At 34.7% G+C, this 12,358-nt stretch overlaps 1 protein-coding gene across 2 annotated transcripts; it reads right to left on the reverse strand.

Annotated features, from left to right (window-relative positions):
* Positions 1-2,927: 2,927 nt before the first annotated feature.
* On the reverse strand, positions 2,928-8,755 carry cryba2b (crystallin, beta A2b). Of its 2 annotated transcripts, none has more exons than XM_048193249.1 (7): positions 8,488-8,755; positions 7,281-7,411; positions 6,267-6,682; positions 5,823-6,007; positions 4,376-4,517; positions 4,065-4,207; positions 2,928-3,509 (listed from the first exon to the last, which is right to left on the reverse strand). In XM_048193249.1, the coding sequence occupies exons 4-7, from the start codon at positions 5,981-5,983 to the stop codon at positions 3,362-3,364; spliced, it is 594 nt and encodes a 197-aa protein (XP_048049206.1). In that variant the 5' UTR covers positions 5,984-6,007; positions 6,267-6,682; positions 7,281-7,411; positions 8,488-8,755; the 3' UTR covers positions 2,928-3,361. The 2 variants fall into 2 exon arrangements, with proteins under 2 accessions (XP_048049206.1, XP_048049204.1); XM_048193247.1 differs by having other exon boundaries at positions 6,263-6,682.
* Positions 8,756-12,358: the final 3,603 nt, after the last annotated feature.

Genomic DNA, 12,358 nt, shown 5'->3' on the forward strand with positions numbered 1-12,358 from the left:
TACATTACAATACTATGATAAATGTAGATACATTTAAATTATGTTGTACATATTGTAAACTACGATTTTTGAATGTTTAATTGTTTAAAAACAACAAAGCAGATTAGGTTCACCATATATTTTATAACAGTCCCGAGCTCGTGGACCCATGAAGTGACAAAAAACTGCAGACAAAGAAGGTAAATGCTTTATTTTCTTTACTTTCTTTTTGTGCCGAGCAAACATGTTAATGTAGTGACTGTACAGGGTGTGTATATTTTATTTCAAACTGAAAGGGGTAATAAATATTTGTTTAAAAGACTCATGACATGAAATAGAGCAGGCAGTGCATGGTGTGTGATTATTACACTCTGCTTATTCTGTATATTGAACCTGAATTAACTGCACAAAAATAAAGAATCCCAGCATCAGCTTCAACTGTGAGAGCAGCATCGTTATTAACACAAACACACATTAACATCAGCTGTATAGGCTATAGTCATCTTGTCGTTGTTTTTGTGCATCACTCTCACGCGCTTTGTCGTGTTGTCTCTGGCGTCCCAGACTTGCTTTAGCTGCCTGAGTCATTAAAGAGATCGCAGGCAACTTAAAACAAGCCTCGGATGCAAGGCAATGCTTGAGTTTGTCCACTCGATATATTTCATGCTGGCTTGGACCTTCTGATGAATACATTGGATACACCTAAATACAATAATGAAAAATGCGATATGCTTATCAAAGGAAAAGATCTAGAAAATAATAATGCAAAGAGAAAGGATTATATCTGGAATAAATTTGAAGATAAGTTTGTGTTTCTAATATCAGGCTGATAGCTGTAATTGGCCTGCACGATTCTGTACACTGTATGTATCTGAATCCGCAGATTCTCTTGTTTAATAAAAAAAAAAAAAAAAAAAGCCTAAATGTTTTTTATTTGTTTGTTTTAAATGCTTGTACTTTAGATGTACAAACATATTGTTTTAGTTAAAAATATTATAATGAAATTTGACTGTAATGTAGCAGTAACAGTAAATTCGATAAGCAACATAAAATCAAATGTCCACGTTTCATATAATGGCGTCACAACTAGGGAGTAAGTTTTAACAGCTGCACTCTTTATATTTGACATTAATTTCAGGTCAGGCATCGGTAATAGATTACTAAACATCTTTAATGTGTAGCAGACAAACTTTGGAATATTATATCAAAGTTTGAGAAAGTAAACAGCACAAACAACATTGTGTTACAAAGAACAAAATGTGTTGCTTCGCGCCAGTCTCTCCTTCTGTTGTTGATGTTATTACGATTTTTACTTGAATAAATAGCCTATTTTAGGCTACTTAAATAAACTTGTTTAACTAATGTTATTATTTTAGGTAGCACGTTTAGTTTATTTAATATAACATTTTACAATGCAGTTTTATAAGGTTTGGGTTTGTGATCCAGCTATCTGTCATTTCCTTCTAAATATATAGCCTACTAACTTACTAGTGCCGGTCTCTGTCCTGATTTGCTCCCTTAATAAGTTGACTTACCCCGTCCTGCTATGTCAGACTGCAGCCTGTCTCAGATCCAGCTGCTTTCAGCACTCTTGTCTGTCTTATAACCACTGCACTAAGAAGCAGTACTACACTTTTAATCAGCTCGTAGGGAAATGTGTATTTGATAAAGGTGTGTACAGGTGAACATTTTATTAGGAGATCCTGGACTGGGTGTGGGAGCGAGTTTTCACACTGCTCAAATACTGCTAGAGTCCTGAACGGTTACACCACAAACAAAGAAGAGGCGGAACACACCCGGATCCCAGTGTTACACACGATCCGATTGGACGAAAAAGACACCGAACTTCCTTTAACCCTTTATCAATAAAAGTGTAATGTTTAAATCCTGGTGATGAGGCACGAGGCCAAGAAAGTTCTCAGTTCCCTCCATTGCATTAGACATCGGTTGTTTTCATCAATGAAAAACTGTACAGGCCCATTCAAAAAAGAACGTGTACGATATGTATTTGATCCACAAAGGTCAGGACCTCGGACAGCTCCAGACAAACCCAGACGGGTGGGAACACGTGACAACGTTCACCCCTCCCCCTATGTATAGCCCATTAGTATGGTGAATTAAGGAAAAAAGGTTAACGCTGCAAGTATAGTAAGTATATATATATATATATATATATAAGGGTTTTCAAGCATCAAAACAATAAGTGTAATACAGCTTTGAATACATCAAAATGGATCCCGTTTAATTTTTTTTTCTGAGCAAAAATGAAATATACATCTTTACCATGATTTATAGTAGACACCTACTAAAATGTAATTCAGTGTAACAATCTTGTAAGGGATATTTACAACAACAACAAAAAATCTATTTATGCTATATTAAAGACTAATTACTTTTACCCCTAATTCTAATTACTTGTAATTTTAAATTTTTTAAATTTTGCCACTATCCTAGATTTTGCCCATTTGTCAGCAAGATTTTTTTACTCCTTTAAAATGCAATAAAATTTAGTGTACTCACATATTCTTTTATATTTTTAAATATGTACAGGTCAGAATAAGCATGTTTCAATTTTTACATAACTATAATGTTACACTGAATGACAATGGAACATTATTTCACCCAAATTGGAGCATTTTATTCTCCCAAAACTTATTTGAAAACGTAAAAGTAGATGTTTTGCTTGCATTTAATGTGCAATGGGCTATATATATATTTATATTTATAGCCCATTGCTTGCATTTAATGTGCATTTTTTAAATAGAAAGATTTTTCATTATGCTTTTGATATTTTTAATTGTTTAATTTCTACTTTATAGGAAATAAAATAAAATTCATATATATATATATATGAATAAATGTATTTCATTTTTGTATAAATGTATTTGTAAATGTAGATGAAATCCCCCAAAACAGGTCCACAAAGAACAAATAATGAGGCACTAACATGAATGTACTCATGCTCTTGTTTATTAGAAATATCACAGTCTCACATCCTCCATCATATAGATGGTGTGGGACGTCATTAAGCAAGACTTGGTGCTGTTCAGCTGGTGTAAAACATCCTAACTCTTAAATATAACGAAGTGGCTTATTCCTCCCTTGAAAGTGTAGTCTATCTCAATATTTCTGCATGATTACATTTACCTTGAAATGTGGGAGGCCTTCTCTAATTACATATAGCTTTAAAAAGCATCAGACCTGCTTGTTTTTTACATCAAGAATTACCACTTAGCAGATCCATGATTTGAGCAGAGAAGTTATTTTATTTAAAAAAGCAAGGAATTGCCACAAGCACTCTTTTACCATAGTTTAAATAATGTCTTTATTGCCTATAGTAATGACACGGCATGACATGGTAGGTACATAATGGTGTCGGGTCTTATTGCTGAATTCTGCGCATAGACTGGATCTGATTGGTGTGTGCCTGGGTGCCGAACTCGTTGTAGCATCTGTACTCTCCTTGGCGTCTGTCTCTCTCAAAGATGTACTGATATCCACGGTAACCAGGAAACTGATAGCCTACCCAGCTGCCAGAGAAAAGGGCAAATCTCATTTATTGCACTGCACACCAATAATGTGTATATAATAATGTGTGCAGGGAGGTGCTACATTACGTAAGTAATACATTATTTGTAACAAAGAAATGGAGATCCACAAAGGATCCACACTCTGTAAGAAATGCATTTGGAAGACATTTACTGATAATCAAATATAATCAAATGTATGTGTGTGTGTGTGTGTGTATATATATATATATATATATATATATATATATATATATATATATATATATATATATATATATATATATATATAATTTTATGGATTTAATTTTAATTAATAAAACGAAATTAAATTAATTTTTAATTTTAATTATTTTTATGAATTAAACAGCTTGTAAACATACTTTTTCACTATAAAAATTGAAATAACCTGTTAAACATTAAAGTATTATGCAATCATTTAAGCCATTTCTCTTTATATAGAACCTTTTTGGCTTAAAAGGTTCTTTACAACTGAGTCAAGAACTCAAGGGTTCTATATAGAACAGTGATGTTGTTAAGGGTGATGAGGTGACTTACGCTCCAGAGTTGACTTTGATTGAGGGAACTTCCTTGCTGCACCAACCCATGGCTTGGAGAGAGGGATAGTCCTCACACATCTCAAATTTACGTCCCATGAATTCTTCACACTCATAGAGGGTAATCTTACTGTCACTGTGGTTCTGTCGGAGAAAGGGTGAGTATGGGAAATGAGATCTTGGAGGTGGTGATTAGGACGATATTTGTTATGAAGTAAACCTAATGTGCTGTTTTAACAAAGAGACTGCTGAAATGATAAAAGAAGCACTGGAGAAAGTCTTTGCAGATTTGATGCAATGGGATAAACTTACAGCACATTTAATAGGTCTGAAAGAGAGCATGTGCTCTGTTCTGTAACTGCTGTTGCCACTCCAGGCCTGGTAACAGGGATAGTCTCCTTTCTCTAGGATAAACTGCTGGCCCTGGAACTCGGGATACTCATACCCCACCCAGCTGAGAGAGACAGAATGTCATAGTCAACACAAACCATGAAGCAACATCGTTTTACATGGCAGTGATCGCTCCTGATCAGGACACAAAGGCAAAAGCAAACACGATGGTTTGGACTGAATGAGCGGCTCTGTGTTCTTTTATCAGCTCATCTGTCATCACAGACAGCCACAACACAGCGGCAGCTGCCAGCCACACACACTATCTCTGCTATCTCTCTGTCATTGTTCCACTTTGGATAAATATATGTATAAAAACAGCATTCGGGTTACAGTTGGAAATACTGTTTATGACCATTAAATTGGTGTTTTTTTTGTTGGAACATTGAGCAGATGGAATAACATCAAGTATGTTACAAAATGCATGTTAAGTTGCAAATAGTCACTATAAAATGTTTATATGTATATAGCAGTGGCCAAAGGTGATTTCTGGAGGAGATATATGTTTTTTGTTTTTAATGAACCTAGAAGTTCAATTAAACCATCAAAATATGGGGAAAATATTGTGTTGGGTTCTTCATTTCTTTGTATGACAGCTTGGCTAAAAATGATCTTGGCACAATTTCGCATGTTTCATTGCAACATCACAAATAAAATAAAAAATTGACTCGAAACAACTACGCAATATGCTTACAAAATCTTTAACAAATATTTTAATAATATTTGTATAAAGTGTGAAGATGTCCATTTTCATAAGCCGAACTACCGTGTATATATATATATATATATATATATATATATATATATATATATATATATATATATATATACATATATACATACTATCATTCAAAAGTTTGAGGTCAGTAAGACAGTAAGTCTCTGCTGATCAAAAATACAGTAAAACAAAAATATATGGTGAAATAATATTTACATTTTAAAATAACTGTTTTCTATTTTAATATATTTTAAAATGTAATTTATTTCTGTGATGGCAAAGCTGAATTTTCAGCATCATTACTCCAGTCTTCAGTGTCACATGATCCTTCAGAAATCATTCTAATATGTTGATTTGCTGCTCAAGAAACATTTTTTTTTATCATTATCAATTTGATTTGCTGATTAATATTTTTATGCTTTCAGGATACTTAAATAATAGAAATAGCATTTATTTAAAATATAAATCTTTTGTAACATTTTAATTGTCTTTACTGCCAATTTTGCTTTATATCTGTGCACATTGCTTCTAATTTTACAAATATCTCACTGTATTAATCAATCAAAATATATCTATAATATTAAACATGGCAGTAATCTATCCTCTCTGCATCACCCTTTGCACATTGAAACATCCAGAGGTTACACTTACGGGCCGTTCTCCACCTTAATGGAGCGAATCTTTCTGAAGTCTCTGTCCAGAATGTTCTGGCACTCAAACATGAATTCACAGCTCTTGCCCTGGAAGAACTCCTCCTCGAACACAGTCATCCTAAACTTCCCCCTCTGCTCCAATTCCTGCTGCGGATTCATGGCTGCTGTCGATCACCGCGCTCTCTACCAGGAAAAATGAGGAGAGGAGAGGGGCATAACCAAGACCAAACGTGAATTCATGCACCCATGTGAAACATTCCAGGGTAGATTAAGTGAAAATCGATTCCTGGATAAAGTTTTGACAGTATTTGTTTCCTGCTAGCATGATCTTTTTTTTTTTTTGGTCAATAAGATCCCTTTCTCTCTCTGTCTGTGCTCTTTATCATTGTACAGGAATCCGATGTTTCACTTTGAGGGCTAAGACAGTGTCATACTCACGTACTGAGGTGGGACAGATCCAGTATAATCAATGTGGTGGCCAAGCCCTTGTCCAGTGTTTTTATAGCACAGGGCCCCTCATTTAGTGCAGAATGCGCATCAGGCCTGCACACTCAGCAGCAGCCAACAGAAAAACCGCATTAGCCTTGACTATTGTGGAGCCCTGTGCGGCCTATTGTGGAGGTCTTAGACCCACTGACTCATCAAAACGCCACTCTCTGCCCCCACGCTGGACCCTTGGCTATTCACAATGGCGATGCTTTGACACGAGACTTTGATTGGATAGAGCAGATAATAGCAGAATTGTTGGAGATTAGACTGAGCCGTGGTCACTCTCTGGTGCCTGCTTGTGGATGCTCTCCCTGGGCAGAACTGGCTGCTGTTGACCTATAGGAGGACTTCTCTCACACTCTTATTTTTCTGAAAAATAATCATATCAGAATATATGTCAAAAATATTTTCTTTTTGTTTCTGAGATCATTTGACTCACAATATATATGCATGTTATGAAAAAAAAACACTACATTTGACAGAGTATAATTCACATTGTTCACAACAGATGATAATATAAATTCATTTTAATTGCTGCTGTTCAGATAAATAGGGCATATACAGCTGTTTCTGTACAATAAATAACAACTTTAAATAAATACATCATAAAAGTAATGTTTGAAATGTGATAAGCATAGTCAGATTCATCATTTATTTTAGAACATGATCATATCAATAAAAAATAGACAGTTTACAATTATTATTTTATAAGGTAAACTAAACATTAGTCCAGTGGTCAGCCCTTTTGATGACATCTTGTGGTGTGATGCTTTATTGCATGACCAGTAGCTGTGGATTTCTGTACATTTTTATGACCTTTATCAATAGAGTATTAAGTTGTATTATTCATACTTTGTAGACATACATTTATTACAATTATTTTGGAAGCAAAACCCTATAAAATATTCTGATAAGCCAAGGCATGAATAATTTGTGCGTCTGTGCATGCATATGTAATTTTTCTCACCTGTTAGGTGTTGTTTGCTTAAGAACAGGTGCTGTAGTGATGCAGGGCGCATAGCTGTTGCTGTTATCCTGATTTGACAGATCTCAGCTAACCCTCATTTTCTCAGGATAACCAGTTACATCCAACACACCCTGATACAAGAAAGAGAGAGAAATAATTATAATTAAGTTGCATCCATACTTTAATTTCATAATGGAAACAACACACACACTAGCACAGAGTAATTATGACATGCATTCAGACTAATATATATGGGTCATTGATGAATAAGGTTTTTAAAAGTGTAAAAAAAAACATAATGGAGATATAATTCATTTTGAAGTTTTATTAAGTGTTAACAATGAGATTATTTGGTTTTTATAATCAATTAACACTGCTTTTGTCATTTTTTAGAAGATGAACAAAATTTGTCACCAAAACAGTCATTCGGTTTTACCGATTGACACTTTTGGCTACACCGAATGACGATATTTTCAAACAATGCTAACAGGCTGATATCTTGCTGACTAGCTAGCAAATTGACAAGCAGACATTTTATATTTAGTACAAGTTTTTAAAATATTACATTTTCCATGTTTTATAGTGGTTGTACCGAATGACCTGATGTTTCGGGACATGCGTATGAGCAAGTGAAAACATGAATTTTTCAAATAGTTAAGAGAGAGTTAGTAACTTTGCTTCAAGACCATGTGGTCCTTTGCTGGTGTCTGAATGATGTCACATCCTGTCACATGATACTGACCGCATGACTTGATCTAAAATTGTCCCTTTATATTGGTTACTCCGAATGACATCAATGAAAATCATGCCAGAATAAAAAAAAAATATATATATATTTTTGTTACATTTTAAGATATTTTAATCACAAATAAAATGGCTGTATTGGCCTTTGGACAGTTAAACCGAATGATCTTTTGACACTTAAAAATACCTTTATATGTAGCAAAATATAATTAAAACCTTTTGGAGTCAATAAAAGATAATCAGTTGTACTACCTTACATACTTTGGATGTCATATCTATGTTTTTTATTATTATTAAGGCCTTTGGGAAAAAAAAAAAAAAAATGACCCGTCATGTCATTGACCCATATATTCAATGAAATCATACCTACGCGTCACAAGATACGGCGTAAAACTACCTCATATCTTAAAGCACATAACATGACAATGATAATGAATGTGAACAACTAATAGAGAGCTTGTACCTGACTGCTGCAGATCCATTTCGGTGTTGATACTGTTGAAATGCATTTCCTACGCGTAATTCTGAGTCTGACTGAACAGCTCCGGTTAGAACGTCACGGGTTGCCATATCTCTTAATTACGGTAGTGAATGCAGCATAAGCTCGTTGTTTTGATTCGGTAGGAACTGTAAAATGTGGCTGCTGTTTGTTTGCGGTGCTCCATGATTGAGGTCTGTCTGTATAAACTCTGCATAACATAAAAACCATAGACTAGATAAAACGCGCTGATGATGACGTATGATATCTGCGCGAACAGGGTGCGCGAGGGTAGGCCCTATGGAAAAACGTACGTTGACAGGTAGGACATCGTATTATTTAATTCAGACCAAATATAATAATTGGTTAAACATTTTATGGTCCTACACCTTCCACAGACAATATATATTTATAAAAATACATAGAGCGTTTAATAAAGTGATTGCTATCAGGATATGAGACTTTCAACCACTAGGCCTATAACAAAAACGTTTCTGAATCACCTATAGCACCTTAAAGCAGAACAACTGTTTTCAACTTTCATAATAATATGATTCAGAATGATTTCTGAAGGATCATGTGACACTGAAACTGGAGAAATGATGCTGAAAATTCAGCTTTGCCATCACAGGAATACATTAGATTTTAAAATATATTAAAATAGAATACAGATATTTGTAAATTGTAATATGGTTTTACTGTACTTTTGGTATTGTATTTTTTCAAATAAATGCAGCTTTAATGAGCAAGAGATGATGAATCGATGACATCATCAGATGATGATGTGTGTTCAATGTAAAAATTCCAAATGCAAAAACTAGGTGTAACTGTCAGAGTGATTTGACATGCAAATAATCCTTTGCAAATCAGAAAGTGTGATGCTTCCGTCTCACTGCAGGAATATATGTGTCATTGCTCAGAAAAGCAGGATTTGACATATCATATTACATTTCATTTGAAAAAGGGATCAAAGTCTAAAAGTGAATTGAACTGTATTATGGCCACATTTCATTTAGCTGTGAAGTTGAACTAAATGTTAAAGGTTTATTATTGTGTGTGGTGTACAGCACCATGAAACCATAGGTGTGCATATTGTCTTTCCTAATTGTCATTCATTTACTTTGCCAGTTTTCAAACAGGTGTGAAGGTGCAGTGAAACTGGTCGGTGCTATTTGAATAGTTAGTGCTGGATGATGTTTTCTTTAGGGTGCCATGGAAACTAATCCTTCTAAGGGCAAATGTGGACAGGTCCAGACAACTATAGTGCAGGTGACATCTGCTCAGATAATGTCCTTTATGTGTTTAAGCACACAAGCTGGCCGCTTCTGCCGAACATGGCCATGGTAGACAGACATTTCCATCTAATCTACTGCCAACGGCAAGAAAAAAACACAATTTGCATTTTCAACAGTAACCCTTTTAACTGCCACATAGCCAACAGGCAACTCCTGTCCAGCAGGTATAGCTGTTTGCCAAGTACTTTATGGAATAATGCAATATATTCTTCATTCAATTGTATTGTGTCTGTTGCAGAGCGGTAAACGTATCAAATAATTAAATAATAATAATAAAAATACAAATTGAGAAAGCATTTTTTTTTGTTTCTGTTTTATTAAAATAATTTAACAAATCAGTATAACGTACATTGAATAACCTTATAGAGATTAAATATGATATTACCTACTGCCTCCATTATGAAAAGAAAGACAATGATATATTTAGTTAAAGGGATAGTCACAAACCTGTATGAATTTCTTTCTTCTACTGAACACAAAAGAAGATATATTAAAAAAAAATATGGGTAACCAAACAGTTGATGGCCCTATTGACTTCCATAGTATGGGGGGAAAAAAATACTATGGAAGTCACTGGGGTCCATCAACTGTTTGGTTTCCGACATTCTTCAAAATATCTTCTTTTGTGTTCAGCAGAAGAAAGCAATTCATACAGGTTTGGAACAGCTTGAGGGTGAGTAAACGATGACAGAATTTGAGTGAACTATCCCTTTAAGATATTTCCCATATACACTTGGTTCTTCAACAATGAGGCTTCTCTCAATTATCTGACTAGAAAATATTTCCGTAATTCAGCTTAATGGAAATATTTTATTATCAATACTGATTATTATATTTATATTGTTCTTAAAATACAATCACATGGTCATATAAGACGGAAAATAAAGGTTTAGGCTACAAGTGGTACTGGAAAAATTAGGCCTTAACAAGCAGTTTTCCTTTTGTCTAAATACCAAATAAATATCCAACAAAATAACATGAAAATAAGACATTTGTAATCTTATATCGACAGCTATTTCATAGACTAATCATTAGTTATAGTTACTCAGTACATTTTACGCGTTTTACTCATTTTTCATAATGGTAAAGTTTGGTTGAACAGACTGTGACAGCAGTGAAAAATGTCAGTCGATGCGTCCCGCTGCTCTGGTGTTTTACTGACGCGTGTCTGCATCTGCGTAACGCGAGCCGAACGAACAAAACCATTTCATCTGCAGGTATTGTGCGTGTGGCTCAACGTGATACAAGTACAGAAAGCACACAACATCCATTCTGACGTCCATTCATTCGGTTTCTGATGATGATTTGTCCTCTTTCCTTGAAGACAACCAGTAAGAAGAACAACAGATCATGTGAGCAATGATTTTCTCGAGTAATAGCCTAACTTTCATTAACAATAGGCTATAAACAATATATAATGATCAATAGTTCGTGTAGGCTACATGAAAAATGAATGGCCTATACAGTTCATGACATTTTAAACTAGCCTACTTTAGCCTAAGTGTTACCAAAAACTTGAGTAGACAAAACTTACCGTGTTATTCGTCGGATCAGAAGAGTTATAGTAGAGACTGATAATGCACACGGAGGCCTTTAGCTTTATATAGTTGTTTACTGTGCACGAGAGTAAACGCATTGATCTGCTCTCTGTCTTCAGCGCGCGCAACTCTGTCCTGGACACCTGTCACACGGCACTTTCCTCTCATCCAATATTGACACAGGGAGTCAAATGGGAGGTCCACAGTAGATTACTTCTCTCTATTATGTCAATCATGTCGCTCTGTGCAAACCAACCTCGCGTTTTGTCGAGATAAAACGCGTTGAGACATCTGGAGCGGATGGGCGCGTGAGGTCAAGGCGCGAGGACCTACAAAGATTACCTCTTAAACTTAAAAGAAATGCGCTGGTGAATGCTTAATGGTGATTTAAATAATATAACATTGCTAATATTGTGAATATTGCTCAGTTCATTTAAATTTTTTGTACATATTTCCATATTTTTACGACAAGAAATGGGAAGATAAGCAACAAGCCTTAAAAATAAACATAGCCTATGATGCAAAGTACAGGCAATTTTTCTTTTTCAATCATTTCAATTACCGTAGCAATTTGCTGTTCATTAACTGAAACTATCTTTCGAAGTGACAAATTAATTTTATAAATACAAATAGCATATTATACTTATTTTGTTTTTAAAACTAAAATTAGGATTATTAAGATATGACATGAATTAGGTAAATGTTTTTGCTAATTGTTTTAGATGGGGTAGCCTACAGCATCACTGCTGGTAATGACATTAAACCGTAACTACCCATTTATCTATGAAAAGAATAGGGAAATGACTAATCGAAATAAAAAATTAAAGGCCATATTTTCAATGATACAGGTTGTCATTCAATTATAACATCACTGTGCAAACCCTTTTCTTTTTTAGGCTATCAAAACACTTGACTGGCAAAAAAATGAATCATAAAACAGCTGGTGTCCGTCTGCCCCCTGCTGGATTTGACACGAGATGCATTTTCAGCTTTGACAAAGGCGGCAATACCTTGTCTTTAGGA

This window comes from Megalobrama amblycephala, linkage group LG6, assembly GCF_018812025.1.
Source record: "Megalobrama amblycephala isolate DHTTF-2021 linkage group LG6, ASM1881202v1, whole genome shotgun sequence".
Classification (NCBI taxonomy): Eukaryota; Metazoa; Chordata; class Actinopteri; order Cypriniformes; family Xenocyprididae; genus Megalobrama; species Megalobrama amblycephala.

Excerpts from the sequence above, each read along its gene's own strand:
- cryba2b (XM_048193249.1), bottom strand. The coding sequence starts at position 5,983 with ATGAATCCGCAGCAGGAATTGGAGCAGAGGGGGAAGTTTAGGATGACT. Across the intron at positions 4,518-5,822 it reads ATTAAGGTGGAGAACGGCCC|CTGGGTGGGGTATGAGTATC; the intron begins GTAAGTGTAACC and ends TGTCTCTCTCAG. Across the intron at positions 4,208-4,375 it reads TCAGACCTATTAAATGTGCT|AACCACAGTGACAGTAAGAT; the intron begins GTAAGTTTATCC and ends TTTCTCCGACAG.